Raw genomic sequence first — 19121 nt, 5'->3', positions numbered from 1 at the left:
TGCCTCAGCACCGACGCTTGGGGGGCGTCTCGTCGGGTCTGGATTTCAGACGCTCGCTGGTTCTTCTCTGGGGCGACCCCCCTCCCGCACCTGCCGCTCTGGCGGCCCAGAACCCCTCGACCCCCGGCCGCTTGGCCCTGGCTCCTGGCCGGATCCCTTCAGACCACCCCCCCCCCCAGCGACCCCTCCCCACACCAGGGTCTCGCAGCCCTTGGTCCCCCCAGGGTGCCCCCCACCCACCACGTGGCCGGGTCCCCGCTTCCTCCCTCCCGGCCGCACCCCTCCCCAGCCGCTGTACCTGGGGCTCTCAAAGCTGCACCCCCTGCGCCGCAGCGCCGCCCTCTTCTGCCGCAGAAGCGCAGCGGCCGCCCCGCCGGGCTCCGGCTCCATCGCCCCGGGCGGGGGCCGCGGGCTCGGGCGCACTCGGGTGGGCTCGGGCCTCGGCGGGGCTCGGCGGGACGCTCGGCTCGCACGCCGCAGCCCATGCCCCGCCCCGCGCGCCTCCGCCGGGCCCAGGCCCCGCCCCTGCCCCACCCCGAACTTCAGTCCAGCCCACTCCGTGACCGGCAGCCGGGTCCAGATCCCGCCCCGGCCCCGCCCCGAACTTCAGCCCCACCCACCCGAGCTCCCAAACCAGGCTTAGGTCCCGCCCCGCCCCCGCCCCGAACTTCAGCCCTGCTCTCCCCGCGCTCCTCAGCCGGGTCAACGTCCCGCCCCGGCCTCAAGCTCCAGCCACGCCCTTTCCACGGCGGCCTCACAGCGTCCCGGGTGAGGGCTCTCCTCACCTCCGTCGGGCCAACACGCCTAAACCGCTCACCCTGTTCTCAGCTCGGTCGGGCCCAAGGCCCCGCCCCTCCCGCTCCGTTCCCCTCAGCCCAGCCCCAGGCCCCGCCCACCTACTCCTGCGCTAAGTTCTCGCGTGGCCTTTGCCCTCACCCCAAGGGTCGGCTTCCTCGAGCGTCGTCCCTCCACACCTCAGTACCTCCAGGCCGTTTCTAGTAGCTGCGTCCCTCTGGGGGCCGCCCTTCCCTACACCCCCGCTCACCGGCACGGCCCCCCCTTTTCTCTCTAAAGTCTGAGGGCCCGTTCACTCCTTCTGCTTTCCACCCTGTCCTGGGCGGGGCTCAGCCTGCGACACGGCCCCGCCCACGCCGGCGGCCCCGCCCACTCCGCCTCACCTGCGCTGGAGCTCCGGCCAACGCCCGCCAGGCGCAGGGGTAAGATACCTGCCCTCAAGGCTAAATAACCTTTCTACCGTAGTCTGTGTTAACTCGCGGATCTCCATCCTTTAAGTGGTGGTACTGCTGTCTCCTGGTGGCCGTTTGTGGCGCCTGACGGCAATGAGGATGAGGGGTTGGAATTTTGCAGGGGACGAGTTGTGGGTTCAAGTTTTGACTGGATGTGATGAACACTTTGCAGCTGTGTGACAACTCCCATACACCACCGTCCTCACCTCCTCTCGAAGTCAGATGCATCTGTCTCAGAGCCCTTGAGCACTGCACTGGGGCTGAGAGCAGCGACCCTACCTGGTAAAGTTGGAGGTCACTGTGCCGTCTAAATCACGAGGAGGTAAGCCCGGGGCCCCTCAGCAGTCAGGTGGCGAGGGAAGTGTGGCTATGCTGGGGTGGTGGAGCAGAGACTGAGGAGTGTGTGTGGGAGCCTGTGCTTGGAGAATCAGCCACTGCCGCTTTGGAAGCCACTAACCGGGAAACTGAGGCAGGCAGGGCTGGGGCTCCCATGATCAGTTTGGATCGTGTCACTGGCACACACTCCCTCATGACTTTCCTGCTGCTTTCACTGTAATGTCTGGACTCCTTTGCTGCTGCACATTCCAGCAGAGAAGCCAATCTGCATGGAGAATGAAGGGGAGAAAGATGTAGGCGGCTTTCCACTTTTCCTTCCAACCCCCCACCCCCCCCCCCGAGACCCCATTTTGGTCCTCCCACGTGTTTCCATGAGACAGGCTTGCAAGACAGCCCCCCTTTTCTTAAGCAAGCTACAGGGGGCTTCTGGTTTTTGCTTAATATCCTAAACTCCCCCTTATGTATCTTTTCAGACCTGGATCCCATTACCTCCCCAAAATCCTTCGCTCAGTGAGACTGGGTTGGCTGCTTTTCCCAACTTCATCCTGCTCCTTCTCCTTCTCCTTTCTGTCTTCCTGCCTCCCCCGTCCTCCATGTGTTCAGCAATCTCTGAAATGAATCCCCAAATGCCCCTGTCCCCTCCCCAGATCCTCCACCTTCCTCTCTCTGTGTGCCCAAAGCACTGACTCTGCCCTTTCCTGGGGGCACTGCTCCCATATGTTATTCACGTTCTAGTAACCTCTGAGCAGGGCTCTGAGTGCCCCAGACCTCCTTCGTGTCTGTATCTGGCAACAGCAATGGTTTGCCAAGTGAATGCGCGTGATTAATAAAGTGAGCAGCGTTCATTGGAAAACACATTTAATTTCAAAGTAAACAAAGATGTTTGTACATTAAAGTATTTAATTAGTGAAACAATTATTATCAGTGTAACAAGCTGAAAAATACAGCAACTTGATACAAGACTGAGGTAACAAAATACTTCACCAAAAATCTAAAGAATCCCACAGGGGGCTGATGTTCAGTGGTTATTGCGGGTGAGACAATTCACAAGAATTAGAGAAAGTCCTTACACAACTGCATGCAGGGGTTCCGCTGGGGGGAAAGAAAAGATAAAAGACAGCCCAGGAGAGTGCAACAGATTTAACAAGAAACGAATTAAAATGTAGAAACTGATTTTCAACTTACTTTGCAGGATACATAAGAAATTGAAAACTACTCTCTACGCAACATTTTGAATGCTAATTGAAAAACCATGCATTTTGGCACGAAATTTATTAAAGATCATACCATACTAATAAATTAATTACTAATATTTCATTACTGAATGGTCACAGTCGTTCAGAAATGAAAAAAAAAAAAAGAGATTAATGATTAGAGAACAGACAGATGACCCATCACGTTGCTGCTGCAAAAAGGGATTTGGGGGCTGCACACAGTATACACACACTTGTGCCACACGGGACTCCAACGTGGTCCGTGGTACAAGTTCTCAACGCCCAAAAAATGCAGCTCTCGCTCATGCTGTACCTGCATCTGACCATGAAATTTAAAACCAAAAAGCCTCTGAAGTAAATACTGTGAATATTCCGACCCTTCTCTCTCATTCCACCTCAAGAGTCCTCGGCATGCCCAACCGTAGCCCTGTGCCTGGGTGTTCTCCGCGCCAACCAGCCTCTAGGACGACGACTCCATCTAGTTCTCGTTGCAACTGAACTCGCAGAGCAAGAGGCTGTCCAGTCTGTTGAGCATTTTGAAACCTTTCTGGAGGAATCTGCGCAGGGTTTTTAACCCAGTGTTAGGAGAGAGGCAGGGTCTTGCCAGAGGAGATGCCATGTTGAGGATTATTTGTTCGTTGAGTGGTCAGCTCCGCGAGGGCAAGGATTGGGTCTGCCTGTTCTCAGCCATTTACAGTATATCCCTGGTAGAGCCTGGCACACAGGAAGCACTCACTAGAGATGTGAGTGAATTAATGAATGAACGAATGAGTGGTTTTGTGCAGAGAATGTTATTTCAAAGAGATTCTTGTAGTTTTTTTTTTTCTTTTTAATATATGAAATCACCCAACGTGTCAGTACGATGTAGGGCTGATTGAAGTCATTTATGAAGTCACACAAAATAAGTTAGATTGTGTTTTTAGCAATGTTCACCTTGTTATGAGCATCAGTAATGTGGGTGTAGAGCTGTAGACCCCACCTGTGGAATGAAATCAGACCTCCCTTGCGAAAGGCTTCCCATTTTCATGGATTGTTTTCCACCTGTAAAATGGCATCCTGAAAGATACACATCTTGGGCTTGGGAGGTGGGAGAGGAAGATAATGAAAGAAATACTGGCCATCTTGGTAAGGAAAATAACGCTTTATAAATTCAGTTGGCAAGAGAGTGGGTTCTTTCCTAAACAGAATGCCTTCAAGTATCTTCCGCTTTAGGTTCCACAAATGGGTGATGTATGGGCTTCTTCAGGGAAAGAAAGGGAGGCCACACTCTCTCACTGGGCACACTCAGAATATTATGTCTCCTGCTCTCCACTGAATCAATCCTCCATGAAGCATTTCAGTTGTTAGAATGCACGTGGCTGACCTTGAGTTATAAGACACATTCCAACCGAGAGGGGCGAAAATTATTCCCAGGGAGAGGTAGATGAGCTGTTCTTGGGGCATTGTAATGCTACCAACTACCTATTCCACAGTTTGTAGAAAGCATTCTGCAATTTTCATTCTGGGGTGCCATGATCTATTTGCTCAAAAAAAAAAAAAAAAAAAAACTCAGCACATGCATGTAAGACATACCACCTTCAATGGTTTCACAAACATTTGTGCGTTATGGACAGTCAAGAAGCAAAAACTAGAAACGTTTCCCTCCAGGGTGAGAATCCACCCATGGATTTCTTCCTTTTGGGGTTTGTGCCTGGTCTCTTCTGTCCCAGCCTGAGGACCTCCTCACCTGCTGCTTGAGAGACAAACCAATGCTGAGAAGACAATCTGCACTTACGTGTTTGGCCCCGTGTCCCTGCTGGGAGAGCCCAGGCACCTTTCAGCCCGTCTCCAGGACTTTTCTGGTATGTTCAAGGTTCTTAACCAGTTCTGAAGGCCTTTGCCAACAAGGTCTAAGCAGATTCTTCAAGAATCCAAGCTAAGAATGTTTCTAGGAGGGGATGTGGGATCCGTCTCAATGGGTGAGAAGACATTTGGAAAACAATTACAATTGTGCTATTTCAAATTCAGCTCAGAAGGAAGCATTTGTGAGAGAGGAAGAAATTTTATAAAGCGCAGAAAATGATCTGATTTAGTGGAGCCTGAAATTCTGAGTGTTTTGGATTGACATCTGTAGCATTTCATGTGAGAAGAGCCAGGACAGTTGAAGAGTGGAGAAACCCAAGGAAAGTCTGTGGCTGATTTTCCAGTCTTAACGCTTCCATCCAAACTTAAGACTTAAAAAATATTAACCGGTAGAAGCAGATTCAATGTAGGTTAAAGCGTTGACCTGAATGGTTCTAGTGAGAGGTGTTGGGAGTGTTTGGTGTTTTCTTTCAGCCTCTAGATGCTAATCTGAGTAGTCATTGGTATGAATTAGGTGTGCGCATCCGGACCCCATCTGTGTGCCGGTGGGCGGAGCGCTCACAGCTAAGGTTGGACGGCACCAACTTTACCATCTGGAGTCTCTCCCGGCACAGAAGTATTCAAGACTTTGCTCCAAAGAAGGGCTAGTTACTGAGCACACTAAGGCTCAACCATAAAATAAGACGCTGATGGCAACTACTTTCCTCACTGATTCATTAGAATTTTCAGAAAAGTTGTCACCATTTGGTCAAAAGACAGTGGTGGGTCCTTTGGTAGTTTTTAAATTTACCAACACTGTTTACTGGGTAAGATGTTGTTTTGAAGCATATCGCCCAGAAACTCTTAAGGGTGGTTTGATGTCTGGTCAGTGTGAGCTCTGAAACCATGATAGCAACGAGGACCCAGGGAATTCAGAAAACCATTTCAGGGTTTCCTTCTCAGAATTTGGACACCCAGATTAGGGAAGGGGAGAGAGAAGCTCTGGTGATAAAGCTACCGTAAATAAAGCTAACTTTTATTCATTATTTTGAATAAAAATGTATTTGTGCAAAATAAAAGTCACTAAAAAGACAAACAGTGACAGATAAAAGGACATTGTTCATGTGAAGAGCTCTTAACTGAATGCGGAGCTGGGACCATTCACTCCCCAGGGCTTTGCTCTCTGGTCACCATAATCATCGACAATTGTGCCCTTGGACTTGGATGTGGAGAACTTGCTGGTGACTGCGTTTGGGGGCAAGATTGGGGGGAGCTTAAGGCCTCAGTGTCACTCAGCTCCCCAGTGTAACCAGGGATCCCAGCGGGCCCCGCCCTGGCAGTAGATGATGGGAGCAAAGCCTTGGCCTGCGGGGAGAGGCTGGTGCACAGGGGCTTCTGCGCAGCCGTTCTCTGTGAGCATGGCGGCCTCCGAGTGCTTCTGAGGAAGCTGGGAGAAAGTGTCACAATTTCCCCCTCTGGCATGGTCCAGGGGTGAGAAGACAAGGGCTTTCAGACCCTGCAGGAGAGGGGTGGGAGGAAGCGAGCAGGCCAGCCCAGTCCACAGTCCTAAAGCCGGGTCCTGTCTCAGAAGAGCCAACAGCAACGAGGCCGGGAGGGGACCCAGGGGCCCAGACAGCAGGCCTTCCAGATGAATAGCACCCATAGGAACAGAAAACAAGACACAATTTAAGGCATTGTTTGTTTACAGTAAAAGAATGCAAGGGACCCTTAACATAGGAATCTGGGCTCTCACTCTGACCTTCCTCGGTGGACAAGGCTATCACGTAAGGTGAAAGCAGGGCCTCAAAGCGAATGAAGGGTGTGATGTCACACGTCTTGTGCCAAAATGCATGTTTCTTGAAGAGTTCACACTCACTCGCACACGTACACGGCACACACACGCAGAGGACGCTTGGGGGGTTGTACAAAATCTGAGGCAGCCCTGTGGGCGAGCGACCCCGTGCACTTGGGGTATAAAAAGCCAACTCCATAGTCTGTGCCTTCTCTCTGGCCCCTCATGCAGGTGAACTCTGTCCACTCTTGTCCGGGAGGAAGCACGGGGGACCCAACGTGGGCCGGATGCTCTCTGATCGAAGCAGCAGTTGGTGGACGGACGAGGGCCCAGAGAGGGAGGGTGGGGTGCACAGTCCGGGGCCCAGCCACGGCCCTGCGGGGTGGCGCTGAAGAATGAGTGTCATGAGAGTCGCTGGGGATTGGTGTAGGTGGACGCTGCACTGGCAGAGCCCGCTGGACCGTGAGGCCGCAGGCCGAGTCCTCGTGAGTCCGGCTGTGAGTCACCCAGCACCCTGGCCAAAAGCCCGTGCCCAGGACATGCACTTCGCCACCAGTCCCAGGCTGGGCTCCCAGAAGCCTCTGAAGTCACGCCAAGTCCTGCAGAGACTTATTCAAATGACATAAGGTTTGCAGGTACCTAGAAGAGAAAGCTCACCTCTTGTCAAAGTTCCAACCTTTTGGAAGGGGACAGGGGGTGCCCCTAAGGGAAGGGATCAGGTCCTTCCCAGTTAGTCTGTGAATGAGCAGGTCAGGTGGGGAAGAGGGCCTGGCAGGAATAATGGCCACTGTTTGTTAAGTGGCCACTGTGTACCAGGCGCTTAACATCAACACGCCCCTCCAGTCTTCACAGCACCCCTTGGGGCAGGTTCTGGAAGTGTCCCCATTACACAAATGAGGGCCCTGAGGCTTAGAGAGGGAAAGCCCACAGCGAGTAAACGACAGGCTAAGGCACCAGAGCCCCTGCTCTCAATCACTATCCTGGCATCAAAATAAAACTTTGCTTGGAGCCGAGAAGAGACAAATCCTGCAGGAATGGGCGTATGCCTCTGGAAGGGACAGCAGCGGGCCGGTGTGGGTTGTGAGGGCACGGCAGGAATTGACAAGTGGAAGCACCAGGAGGAGTAGTCGGGATGTCAGGACCCCTAAGACCTTCCCATGGCTGTGTCCCCAGAACACGATCCCAGCTCCCTTTGCTGGGGAGACCACCAGCTCAAGGTCAGGGTGTTTCCCTGTCCCTTCAAATCCGCCCCCAGCCCCAGGCCCCCCAACCTAGCAACTGCCACGGGGTTCCAGGAAATTTGAGGAGAAGCAATTTCATCAAAAACAAATCCATCTTGGTATCAATTTGGTCAAAGTGATGAATTGGAAAAAAAATGCATCTCCCTGCACCAGAAGAGAGTTATAAGAACGGTCACAGCAGCACTGTTCAAAATAGCAAAAAGCAGGAAATCATCCCTGGGATCACTGCCAGCAGAATTAATAAAAAAAAAAATCACTACAAATAAATGAATGACAGCAACACACATTGACACAGATGAATCTCAGGAACACATTGTAGGAAAAGAGCAAGTCACAGAAGAAAATATCTAGTTACAGTTCTATTTATAAAAATGTTTTTAAAAATGTAACCCAGACAATACATTGAGGAATCAAATACACGTGCCAGCATTTTAAAGACACAGTAAATAAATCGGCAAGTGGTTATGGGGTGCAGGCAGACAGAAAGGAGACTGAATAGGAAAAGGCCCCTGGGCGAGGGAAGGGTTCCGAGGCCCCAGGAGGTCCTGCCTTTAGGTTGGCTGGGTGGGCAGGTACTTGGGTGCTTGTTGTATAGCTGTGGTTTACACCTTACACATATGTTGTAAGTCAGGTGTAAGTGTATTCAGTGTTAGTACAAACAATTTTAAGAAACGCAAGGCCACAAAAGAGAAAACCAATTTTAGTCACTGAGATCTCCCATGGGAGTAGATGCCTTTCTGTGATGGCTTTCACTGGAGCCTCCTGGACGCCATCACACGGATGTGCGGGGCGTCACTGAATCCTCTGCTGTGGAGTATTTAGCTGTTGCCAATTTTTTATGATCACAGCATAGAGCGGGGATATGAGGTTGAAAGTAAACTCAAAATAAAAGGGGAAAAAAGTAGAAGAAAATAAAAGATCCCCATCCCCTAGGTCTAAAAATTGGACAAAAATACTTAAAAGTTGCAAAACCTTTTGCCACGTCACATTGCATTTGCCATACACGAAATCCTGTTTGTCCTTTTAACCAAACACCTGCTCTGCCAAATGGGTTGGACCCAGTTCCCTGCTATCTGCCCTGGAGTCGCTGCCATCCTCAGAGGTGTCCCTTCCCTGGCCCACAGAAGGGACAATGGGCTCTTGCTTGGAGCAAGCATCTTGGCTCCCACTGAGGTGCCTAAGCTGTTGCCACCGGGCAGATGCCAAGGCCGGGTTTCTCTCCCCTGCCCCGCCCTCGTGGTGGCCCACCTCCGGGCAGGCAGTCCCTGGCCACCACGGCCTCTTGCTCACAGGTCACAGGGCCACGTGTGCGTGGCAGGTGAGCTCCTGTGCTCTGTTCTCTTAGGACGGCACTCGGGAGCTCACAAGGGGCCCCAGACACACACGGCGTGACTAGTTTGGAAAAGGTCAGGGTGCCTGTCCTCTCTTCATGTGACCTGAGGCCTTGTTCACTGGGGGTCACTTTCAGGTGACTACCAAAAAAAAACAAAAAAACAAAAAACCCTGGCCTTCCCATCGTGGAGACAAGCAATTACATTTGTTTAATGTAAAAAAATATACATAAGCACTCCAGATACCACGGAATTCTGGTTTCTTGTATATCATTGTAGAAATTTTATATGCAGACATAAACATACATATTATAAATATGTTTATGTATTTTAATACAAATAAGATCGTCCTTGCATGTTTTAGACTTCGCTTAAATTTTTTTTTTTTTTTTTTTTTTTTTTTTACGTAATCTCTACGCCTCACCTGGGGCTCGAACTCATGACCCCGAGATCAAGAGTCTGTTCTATGGACTGAGCCAGCCAGGTGCCCCTGTACTTTGCCTTTTACTTCTGTCTTGGAGCCCCTTTCAGGGTACCACACACACAGATCTGCTTCCCTCCTTCTAATTGCTATCAGGTGGTGGACAATAGGGATTTACTGACGGTCACAGAGGTTTCCAGTTCTATCAAGGACAATGCTGCAGTGAACATTCTTACCCACACGCATGTGTGAGTGTATCAGTGGGGCAAATTCCCAGCAGGCAGATAGGTGAGTTGGGGGACTCAAATGCAATTTATTTTTTGAGCTTTCCTCGAAGTGGTACCTCAAGTTTTCCCCTTGTCAGTCTTTCCTACTGTTTTAGTTTGTCGAGAACTTTCTGCTAATTCTGCTTTCTCGCTTCCCATCATCTATAATCTGACCAGCTTGTCGCATATGTTCTCACATTACAGATGAAAATCCTGAAGGGGACCAAACTGAGACCTCCTTCTGGTTTTCGAGAAAACTGTGCTGTCACCAGCATCCTCCTGGACCCAAATGCCTGGCGTGAAATAGCCTTTGCTGGCCCCCAACCCACCCCAGACCTCAGAGCTGGTGCCTCCCAGCTGCTACCCACCAGAAGCTGCCACAGCCCACTCTACACTCTGGTGCTTGCTCTGTCCCCACACTGAGAGGCATCCACTCCCCAGTGCCCTCTTCTGGCCGATCCCTGGGGAGCACGGAGAGGGAGGCCTCCGGGCAGGAGTACCAATCCTGCCACCAGTGGCCAAATGCTGCCCACTGACTCCTGGGGGCAGGAAGCCCCAGCCTGCCCCTTCGGGTGCTGAGGGTTGGGGAGCCAGGCCTCCCAGAAGCCTGACAGCCAAGGCCGTGCTTCCAGACCTTTAGTTCAACTGCAGGAGGCTGAGCAAGCCGGGGGCCCTCTGGGAAGTGCAAGGCGGGATAGCTCAGGCAGAGAGTATAGACTTCGGTGTCAGGCAGACCAGGGTTAGATCTTGCTAACTGTGGGACCTTAAACGAGTATCTGCCACTTTCTGAGCCTCAGTGTCCTCAGCATAAAATGGAGACAGTAAGAGAACCTACCTCAACGAGTGTTGGAAGGATTTGGGTCAAATCCTGCAGGGAAAGCATTTCCCATAATGCCTGGTCCTGGGCAGGTTGCAGACCAGAGGCCCCCTGGCTCCAATACATTGAGCAGCGGCCATGGTTAGCTCTCAGTATTAGCTAATATTATTATTCCTAAGGGCTGTGGGGCAGGGAGGCCCTTTCATCAGTCTGGAGTATTCCCATGAATCAACTTTTGTGAGGGGGATGGTCTAAATAGATGCTATATCGTGATCCTTGGGGCGACATCACCCCTGCCACCTAACTGTGCCCAATGGATGTTTCCCACTTCCTTTAGTGGGAAAGACACAGGGACCAGATTCAAAGTTCTGGTCTGGAGCCAGGCTTAGTCCTAAGCTGAGCAGACGGTGCCCTGTCTCACGGAAAAAGGCTTTTCAAAAGAGGGTGTCTGGGAGCAGAGCTAACAGGCCCTGAGGGAAGGAGGGAGCTCTTATTTTCTATGGACCCTTAGTCCCAAGGGTGGGAAAGGATATTTTATGTGACAAGCAGGGTTTTGGTGACTTTACCTGAGGCCTGTTGCTTTTACATGCATCATCCAAATGCTTGTGCCACAGTATTGCATGGAACCGGGAACCAGTCTGGAACTTGTAAACATTGCCTGACGGGCAGAGAAACTATTGGTTAGGAAGAGGGAGGGCACCTGGGAGGGTCTGCCCGTGGCTAGGGCATGAAGATAAACGTGAACATAGGTTAACTAAACCAAGGAAGGTCAGGAGCAGCCCAGGGCAAGCTTGGGGCTGGCAGAGGCAGAACTTCTGGTGCCTCTGGGCTCTCTCTCTGGACCAGGGCTCTTAACCATTTGGGGGGTCATGGTGCATTTGGCTCTGGTGAAGTCTGTGGCCCCTTCTCAGGATAATGCTTTCAAATGCATAAAAGAAAATACAAAGGATATCAATACCACTGGAATACAGTTATCAAACTACCAAACAACGTGAATGACACAGATATACCTGGGTTTCTCTATTAACCCACCGATAACAAGACCCAGGGGCAGGTCTGACACGGTACTGTAATTCCAGAGAGATGAGTAGAAATACCACTCTGAGAAATCTGCAATAATATGTGATAGGAAAACATCTGTGGTTTTTCTTGCAGATAAAATCACAGATGTTGTGAACGTTCTCGTAGTCTAATGCTTGTAAATAAAGGCGTGAGAGGCCACAGAAAACCAAGATGTAATTTTTTCCCCACTCAAGTTCACAGATCCTTTGGATTTATCCACAGACCCTGGCCACCCTCTGTGTCGTACTGCCTTCTGCTTGGGGACAGTGCTTTCCTGGGGGCTAAGGCCCAAGAGTGGCCTGTGGTCCCTGTGGCCATATGGTCCTTAAGTCAGGCTCATGTAGGCACACAGCCTTTACTTCCTCAAGAAACCTCTTCTAATCCAGGCCCAGAGCCTTGAGGAAGAAATTCCCGTGGTAACCAGCCTGGGATGCCCTCTGATGTGTGTCTAACTGTGTGTGGATTCAGTTGCTCAGACCTGGAGCAGAGAACTTGGCTCCTCTCTCCTCCGCCCCCTGGGCCCCTTGAGGTTGGTGCTCCTTTACTGCCCAGCTAATGACATTAGAACCCTGCCAGTCACGGTGTGGTCTGTCTCCTGCAGCAGCTGTTACCTGGGAGCTTGTTAGATATACAGAAGCTTGGCCTCCACCCCAGATCCGCTGAATCCAAATCTGAATTTTAACAAGATCCTCAGGTGCTTTTTAAATACACGAACTTTGCACTAGAACATTCCTGTGAGGATGTGAAGATGCTCAGAGACTTTATAATCCCAGCGAATTTGCCTGGCTAGAACCCAACACTCAGGCATTTCAGGGTTTTGTCATGTGACGTGCACCACCAGGAAGATTAGCATGGCCGTTCTGGTTTTTTTGCTTTGTTTTTGTTTTTTTTTTGAGTAGAGTTGACACAAAATGGTACATTAGTTTAAGCTGTACAACAAAGCGCTTCAACGAGTTTATACATTATGCTGTGCTCACCACAGTGTAGTTATTAGCTATCACCACACAACACTATTAAAATATCATCGACTATATTCCTTATGTTGTGCCTTTTATTCCTGTGACTTATTCATTCCGTAACTGGAAGCCTGTGTCTCCCACTCCCCTTCACCCATTTTGACAACCCCTTTCCCCTCTCTCCCCTCTGGCACCCATTAGTTCATCCTCTGTATTTATAGGTCTGATTCTGCTTTTTTTCCTTCTAGATTCCACATATGAGTGAAATCATATGGTATTTGTCTTTCTCAGTCTGATTTATTTCACTCAGCATAATGCTCTTTCGGTCCATCCATGTTGTCACAAATGGCATGATCTCATCCTTTTTTATGGCTGCATAATATTTTTATGGTGTTTGTGTGTGTGTGTGTGTGTGTGTGTGTGTGTGTGTGTGTCACCTTCTTTATCCATTCATCTATCAAAGGACACTTAGGTCGCTTCCATATCTTGGCTATTGTAAATAATGCAATAAACTTTAAACATAGGGGTGAATTGCTTTTTGAATTAGTGTCTTCATTTTCTTTGGGTAAATACCCAGTAATGGAATTATTAGATCATACGGTGTTTCTATTTTTAATTTTTTGAGGAACCTCCATACTGTTCTCCACAGTGGCTGTACCCTTTCACATTCCCATCAGCAGTGCACAAATGTTCCCTTTTCTTGGGGCGCCTGGGTGGCGCAGTCGGTTAAGCGTCCGACTTCAGCCAGGTCACGATCTCGCGGTCCGTGAGTTCGAGCCCCGCGTCAGGCTCTAGGCTGATGGCTCGGAGCCTGGAGCCTGTTTCCGATTCTGTGTCTCCCTCTCTCTCTGCCCCTCCCCCGTTCATGCTCTGTCTCTCTCTGTCCCAAAAATAAATAAAAACGTTGAAAAAAAAAAAAATTAAAAAAAAAAAATGTTCCCTTTTCTCCACATCCTTACCAATACTTGTTATTTCTTGTCTTTTTTATTTTAGCCATTTGACTGGTGTGAGGTGATATCTCACTGTAGTTCTGATTTCCGTTTCGTTCAGAGCGTGGCCTATTCTGAATGTCCAGTGCAGGCAGCGCTCCTGGACAAGATGGCGCCCAGAACCTCTCCTTCTACCCAACATGGTCATGGAGGAGGGGTGGAACCAGGAGGGAAATGGAAGATGGCCAGACAAGGTAAAGTTGGGGCTTTTGTAAAAAGGCTCTTCTCAGATTTGGCCTTGGACTAGGATATTGTGAGAGTCTCACAGCACAGGTGATGTCAGGGGCATCCCTGAAATCTCCCAAGACCTGAGACCCTCCCAGCCACGTGGTCCCTGCCTCATGCAGCGTTGTATTATTTATTCCAAGACCCCGAGGGCACAGCTCCAAAGGTGACGGGCCCCAGTAGCCACAGGTGAGGCCACAAAAGGGTTCCTGGAGCCACATGCCATGCCCACTGCTCACTGAACACACTGACCGCGATCTAAGCAGTTTTTTCATGGACTAGCGAGGGGACCCTCTGATCACAACCTAAAGCAAAGGGAAAGCAGCAGCCCCCAAAGTTCCTACATTTCAAAATGTACATTTAGTAGGAGAGGAAAACAGGGTAGAGAGAAATGGTGGGCACCCGGCGCCAGGCCCGCTGCTTACCTTTGTCAGGGTTATTCAGCTGGAAGATATCGGGGTGCTCGGGGTCATCAGGAAGCTGCACCATCCAGCCCACAATGGAGACCTTTTTGCCGGGTGTGGATTTATACTGCGGAAGAGCAACAGCGTAACCAGGAGGCCCACGCCCTCCATTCCCCCGCATCGTCTCCCCCAGGAAGGCTGGGGGGCCCGGCGAGGTTCCTTCCCACCCCTGCCACCTCCCCTGCCTCCCTCTGCCTCTCCTCTGCAGGTCATACTACATGAAGTCCCAGCATGGAAAGTCCTTTCATGGGACTTACGTGTTTTCTGTCCGTGCCCCGCAAGGACTTGGCTCCGTAGTACAGGAGGGTGGATCCCGAGAGGATGACCCAGTACCTGGTCCACGAGGAAAGCTACAGAGGAAGGGGAGGCAGAATGACACCCCAGCAAGTAGTGGGGAAGTCCCCCCTCCCCGTCGGATTACAGACCCAGCCCCGTTGGTGGAAGGGTGCCCCTCCCCCCCCCCCCCCCCCCACCTCAAGCCAATGCCAGTGCTGGCTTCACCTCCTCACCTCTTCCCTGGCCACTCACCCACTAATGTCACTTCCACCCAGGGCCTAGAGGAGGGAGACCCTCCTCATCCGTGCCTCTGAACTCCTCAGCCCTAAGCCCTACCTCCCCTCTCTGGCTCCTTTACTCAGAGAGCCTTTCGTTTCCTAGCTTGTTTAAGGCTTGTTAAGGGCCAAGGCTTAATTCCTACGTATTGAGGTAACTTGGGCCCAAGAATATCCTGGGGAAAAATATTTTTATTTTTTACTTTTAAAAAATTTTTATTTATTTTTTTAAATGTGTATTTACTTTTGAAGGGGGGAGGGGCAGAGAGAGGGAGACAGAGGGTCTGAAGCGGACTCCATGCTGACAGCAGAGAACACGATGTGGGGGCTCGAACTCAGAACTGTGAGATCATGACCTGAGCCGAAGTCGGGCGCTTAACTGATAGAGCCACCCAGGCGCCCCAGGGAAAAACATTTTTAAAACCCAGACATGCTCAGCCATCGCCCAGCAGAACCATGATACCCGCACTGGGGTGCTCTGGCTGAGATGGAATGCCAATGCTGTGCTGACCCTCTCGAGGGCAGTACCAACCTAACTCCAGGGCTCTGCCAGCTTCCACTTGCCCTCATCACAGCCCTGGCTCACCGCACGCTCACTGTGTGCACGGCCATGCATGTGACCTTCTTGCCGAGTCTTCTAGGACACAGACACTATTTTATCCCAATTTACAGATATGGGAACTGAGGCCCTTGCCCACTCAGTGGCACAGCCAGGGCTGGAGCCCGGGGCCCTCACCGATGCCCCGGCCGCCTCCGGATGGAGGGCTGTCTGCACTTACCGCGGGCTTCCGTCCTTCCTTGAGCAGAGTTTTCCTCCTCAGAGGACCCTCCATGGTGGGCACGGCGGCTGAGCTCCCCAGCGTACAGATGCACGGGCCCGTGGGGCTGAGGGGAGACCACCAGTCAGACGCCGTCCTGCAGGAGCTGGGGTCAGGCACCCTCTCCCTCCCACGTCCCCACTGCAGAGTCCCTGATCCTGCGCCAGGCCAGAAACTCAACGCTGTCAAGAAAAGGCCAGGGAGGGGCCCCTGAGGCCGAGGGCAGCTTGAAGGAAGAGGGGCCAGGGCGGCCACAGCCGCAAACTTTCACCTCCCTCATCTTTCTGAGCCTGCAAGGCCCGAGGCTTGGTGACCGAGCTCCCTATAACCCAGGCCCCAGCAGCACCCGCCACCCTGTCCTGAGCTCTGCGGTGGCTTCCTCCTGTCTTGCCCTTGTGCTCCCACCTTTCTCTGGGGCCTATGCAGCCCCTCCTTGTGTGGGCAGGAGCCTGGAGGAGCAGTGGGGGGGTGGGGGTGGAGTGAGGAGCGGGGAGGAGGACAGCTGACCAGCCCTGCACCTTTGCCTCAGGGCTCCCTTCTCCCCCAGGGCCGCAGGGTTTCAGGCGCCACCTACAGGTGAAGGCCGCCAAGTGCAGCTCTGGCCGGGACCTGTCCCCTGGGCTTCACACACTGGCTTCACTCACTGGGCAGGTGCCTCCCATGGGCATCTCCCTCAACTTGGCGCCTTTCCTCAAGGTGCTTTTTCTCCACGTGCTTGTGAATGGCACCGCCGTCCACCTGGCGGCTTGAACCAGGGACCTGGGGTGTTTCTCCACTTTCCCCTCCACCGCTGCAACCTACTAAATCCCAAGGATGCCCTGATCCCAAGTCCTACATATGCCTGACTACCCCTCTCAGTCACCCTGCCCGTCCCCCCCACCTTAGGCCAACTTGGCTCTTCCTTTGGACAACTGCCCGATGCTCTGCCCCGGCCTCCCTGCAGCCCCTCCTGCCTTCCTCCTGCACCCTCTCCAGCTCTCCATGCCTCTGGCCAGGATGACCTGGTCATGCCACAGTCTGTCACCTCCCCCCAACCCTGCTCGGTCCCACCTCTCCAACCTCATCTCCACCCCTCCCCCTCTCATTTCTGACAACACTGACTCTCCTTCATTTGCTTCGGCTTAGGGCACTCTTATTATCGCTACACCTCCCCTCCCTGTATTTGCTTAATTCCTGTCACTCTTCCAGTCGTTTCTCCAGAGAGCCCTTCCTTGCTCCATCCCACCTCCACTCTGGGACCATCAGTTATCCGGGATTATCCGTTAGGCCTGTTTCTCCTGTGGCAGCGGCGTCCCGGGCCAAGGCAGAGGCCACGTCTGTCCCATGAGCAACCTCTAGCACAGTGTGTGGCCTCCAACGAGCAGCCTAGAGCTGTTCGTCAGATAACTGAACACACCAATCAATGAATACCTGTAGACGCAGCTCCGGGTCCGGGGAGAATTCCGAACTGGAACGCGCCAGTTGGGCCCCAGGGTGGCATAGAGACGTCCCCTGCTTCAGAGGAAAAGGGTGGACTTTTAGCAACAGCCCGGAACAACCGGATACTCTGAGGAAGCGAGGGTATCTCGGACCCTGCGGTCATTAGCTCGGGAAGCTTCAACCTCAACTCTTCCCACACCTCCTCTGTCATGCTACAGGCACATCTGGGGCACATTCAGGGCCAGTTCCCAAGGCTCCAGGTGATTCTTTCCTTAACTTTCTAATTAAATGTTTACCCCTCTTCCAGTGGCAGGGGGTGACTAAAATCAAGGCGCACCCACTTAGCCAATGTGAAGCTGACATATTTAACAGAAAAAAGCAGGAAAGCCCAAATGTTCCATGGCTAATCCAGCGAAAAGGGCACACACAGCGACAGAATTGTGGGCAGTCTTGCATGTTGGGCCTGGGGGGGGGGGGCTGGAATCTCTCCGTGGGCTACCCCTCCGGCTTCTCAGCTCCTCTCTCTCCTAGAGTCCCCAGCAGGGAGCCCTTGCAGAGGAAGGTGCAGTTTCCAGAGTAAGCAGGGAGCTTAACCTATTTGGGGGGAGGCTTCCATTTTTCTTCTCTTCGTCTTTTCCTCTTTCAGCAGAATGACTTCTTGTATCCACTTGGTCCTCAGCCTTCTCACCCCTGCAGCATGGTCTCTCCCTGGGCTGTAGCATTCCTTGCCCATTGGCTAAACAATGATGTAACCCAATTTATAGTCAGACAGGGTGAAGACTTCCTTTTCAAATATTCTCTCTATTCTCTACTGCCCGTCCTCGGTTGCCGCGTGCTGCCCGCAGCTCTGGACACCTGGGGGTGGCGTGGGACATCGTCATTCACTCCAGCAGGTGTGTCATACCATAAGTGAGCTCCGGTTCCTCCAAGAGAGGGTGTCGTTGTTCACTGCCCCTCCATCCTCCGCTTGAGAAGGACCTGTTCTTGAGGAGCATCTTGAGTCTGCTGTGCAGAGGCCCAAGTTCAGGGCTCGTGGCAGTCTGAGGCCTTCTAGGCCAACTGCTCTGGGACCCTGCTCCTTCTGCCCAACAGCTACTCCTCTTCAGGAGGTAAAGAGCCACAGCATGTGCTTGGCCCCTCAAGTCCTCAAATGCAATGGATCTCAGCCTTTCCCCACCATCCCTTGGTGACAGATGATGGTCAGAGGCTGACCCCACCCCTGCCCCCGCCATGAACTGTGGCACAGAGGCGGCCCTGGCATGCCCAACTCCCAGCCCACAGACCGACGGTTTCCTCCCTCTCTTCCATTCAGAAAGAGGCTTGCAATGCAGTGAGTGAGCGACATTACAGGTCATGATGAATCTGCTCTCACTTACGAAAGCTTCAGTAGTTTCACCATTAACTGGGAACACTACTGCGTACCTCACAGCTGAGTGTGGCACTGTGACATGTTACCACCCCGTGCTTAAGCGGGCTGCTGGGAGGGCTCGCTACGGGCTGCCTCCAGGGTTGCTTTCCTCCACAGCCACCACCAGAGATTTCTTATGAATTGGGGCAGAGTGTGACAGTGAACCTTTCTGCGATGGCATTCCTTGTGCCAGGAAGACGTCTCCTCGCTTGATCTGGAACCCTGCTCTGAACCACCACCTGTCTGGAGTTGGAGATGGAGCCTCCCTTTCCAGAGCTGGGTCCTCTGGCCTCTTCTTCTCCACCTGTCATCTTGTGGGTCTTTTTGCCCTGGTACCCGAAGAAAATGTGTGATGACAGCAGGCTGTCCCCAGTGACTGGCAGTTCCACCAACAGGGGGGTGTGGCTGCCACTGCTACCTTCCCTCTGTCACGCTCTCCTTTCTGAGACTGTCCATGGCTGCACACTCAATAGATGTCTGCAGGACTGACGCTTGTTGATGGAGACCCTTAAACCAACATCTTCCAACCAGCCTAGCCTTGTAAGCAACCTTCCTTCACATTCTTTCTAAGGGCGTGGGGTGCCCCCTGGTGCACTGGACTGGTGGGGGAGTGTGGGGGCATGGAGATCACTAGTGAGTGGGGGCTCATATGTGCAAGGCTGTTACACTCACCATCTCACTGGAGCTCTTCCCCAGAATAGGGAAACTGAGGCTCAATGATGTGAAGACACTTGACCGAGGCC

At 52.2% G+C, this 19121-nt stretch overlaps 2 protein-coding genes and 1 long non-coding RNA gene across 17 annotated transcripts in view; 1 reads left to right on the top strand and 2 right to left on the bottom strand.

The window, feature by feature from the left end:
• Window positions 1–1026, bottom strand: part of GARNL3 (GTPase activating Rap/RanGAP domain like 3) — a 148808-nt gene extending 147782 nt beyond the window's left edge. Inside the window, exon 1 of one of the 3 annotated variants that reach the window (XM_045469758.1) lies at window positions 937–1026. Coding sequence is in view for 1 of the 3 variants with exons in the window: in XM_045469756.1 (XP_045325712.1) it covers window positions 299–390 (92 nt within the window). In the remaining 2 variants the exon portion in view is untranslated. Of the gene's footprint in view, window positions 1–298; window positions 466–785; window positions 865–936 lie in introns of those variants that run through there. The other 2 variants (XM_045469757.1, XM_045469756.1) reach the window with 2 other exon arrangements.
• On the top strand, window positions 802–17726 carry LOC123593621. 3 transcript variants are annotated; one of them, XR_006710407.1, is made up of 4 exons: window positions 802–1217; window positions 1420–1569; window positions 13555–13687; window positions 17617–17726. It is a non-coding gene; the product is annotated as an uncharacterized LOC123593621 (long non-coding RNA). The 3 variants fall into 3 exon arrangements; XR_006710406.1 differs by lacking the exons at window positions 13555–13687; window positions 17617–17726 and adding an exon at window positions 9874–10190 and having other exon boundaries at window positions 918–1217; XR_006710405.1 differs by lacking the exons at window positions 13555–13687; window positions 17617–17726 and adding an exon at window positions 2057–3690 and having other exon boundaries at window positions 918–1217.
• The window catches only part of RALGPS1 (Ral GEF with PH domain and SH3 binding motif 1), a 276400-nt gene continuing 259703 nt past the window's right edge, over window positions 2425–19121 (bottom strand). For 9 of the 11 annotated variants that reach the window (XM_045469762.1, XM_045469772.1, XM_045469771.1 and 6 more), the window contains 6 exons: window positions 16962–17045; window positions 15513–15618; window positions 14440–14532; window positions 14144–14249; window positions 11053–11144; window positions 2425–7049 (listed from right to left, as the gene is read on the bottom strand). In XM_045469762.1, coding sequence (XP_045325718.1) covers window positions 7020–7049; window positions 11053–11144; window positions 14144–14249; window positions 14440–14532; window positions 15513–15618; window positions 16962–17045 — 511 coding nt within the window. In that variant the 3' untranslated portion in view covers window positions 2425–7019. The remainder of the gene's footprint in view (window positions 7050–11052; window positions 11145–14143; window positions 14250–14439; window positions 14533–15512; window positions 15619–16961; window positions 17046–19121) is intronic. The other 2 variants (XM_045469768.1, XM_045469773.1) reach the window with 1 other exon arrangement.

Source organism: Leopardus geoffroyi, chromosome D4 (assembly GCF_018350155.1).
Source record: "Leopardus geoffroyi isolate Oge1 chromosome D4, O.geoffroyi_Oge1_pat1.0, whole genome shotgun sequence".
NCBI classification, from domain to species: Eukaryota; Metazoa; Chordata; class Mammalia; order Carnivora; family Felidae; genus Leopardus; species Leopardus geoffroyi.
This window is presented reverse-complemented; position numbering and strand designations above follow the sequence as displayed.